Source organism: Myotis davidii, unplaced genomic scaffold, assembly GCF_000327345.1.
Source record: "Myotis davidii unplaced genomic scaffold, ASM32734v1 scaffold150, whole genome shotgun sequence".
Lineage (NCBI taxonomy): Eukaryota > Metazoa > Chordata > Mammalia > Chiroptera > Vespertilionidae > Myotis > Myotis davidii.
In genome coordinates, this window is record NW_006283437.1 from 2,486,320 (window position 1) to 2,487,320 (window position 1,001).

General features: G+C 41.7%; 1 protein-coding gene across 1 annotated transcript in view; it reads left to right on the forward strand.

Annotated features, from left to right (window-relative positions):
• Positions 1 to 65: 65 nt before the first annotated feature.
• CDR2 (cerebellar degeneration related protein 2) overlaps positions 66 to 1,001 on the forward strand; it is a 48,823-nt gene continuing 47,887 nt past the window's right edge. Inside the window, exon 1 of the mRNA XM_015563908.1 lies at positions 66 to 84. Coding sequence (XP_015419394.1) covers positions 66 to 84 — 19 coding nt within the window. The remainder of the gene's footprint in view (positions 85 to 1,001) is intronic.

Genomic DNA, 1,001 nt, shown 5'->3' on the forward strand with positions numbered 1-1,001 from the left:
CTTTCCCTCGCGCTTCTTTCCCACTGGCATTTTATCGCATCTATGCCACATTCTCATGTGTTGCAATGCCTCTGGCTTTTACTGGTGAGGTCCTCATCCTTCAAGCTTTAGCTAAAACGTGTCCTCAGGGTGCCTTTCCTTGTGACCTTCCTTTCTAAAGTAGATCCTTTTTACACCAAATCCATTTTTTTTTCTTCTCTCACACACCACATCCAAATGGGTAACACAACCTTTTAGCTCTATTTTCAAAACATATCCAGAATCCTACCCCTTCTCTCCATCTCCATCTCTGCCACCCTAGCCAAGCCGCCACCATCTCTGACCCAGATGATTGCAGTACCCACTTTTCAGTTGCTTCCCCACCTTTGTCCCTTACACACACTTTGCTCCAGCCTCATTGACCTCCTTATTAACTCTAGTGATGCTTCCTGCCAGGGTCTTCATACTTGTTTTGCCTCTGCCTGGAATGTTGGCCACCTACATAGATCTACAGGGGTCATTTATTCTGTTCCTTCATATCTTAATTCTGTCACCCTTGTCACATTATTAAATTTCAGCCTCCCATATTCATACTCTTCCTATTCCCCTTCCTTGCTTTATTTTTTCTCTTTATTAGCACTTCCTGCTATCATATATTTTATTGTGCTGTTTCTCCCAATAGAATATAAGCTCGTGAGGGCAGGGCATTTTTTAGCTAAGTTCATCTTTATTTATTTTTAATTAAATCTTTATTGTTCAAGTTATTACATTAGTTACTCTTTTTTCCCACCATAACTACCCTCCACCCAGTTCCCACTCTCACTCCCCACCCACTGTCCTCATCCATAGGTGCACGATTATTGTCTAACCTCTTCCCTCACCCCCACACCCCTTTTCCCCGCCAAGAATAGTCAGTCCATTCCCTTTCTATGTCCCTGATTCCAGTATATTCACCAGTTCATTCTGTTCATCAGATTATTTATTCACTTGATTTTTAGATTCACTTGTTGATAGATATGTAT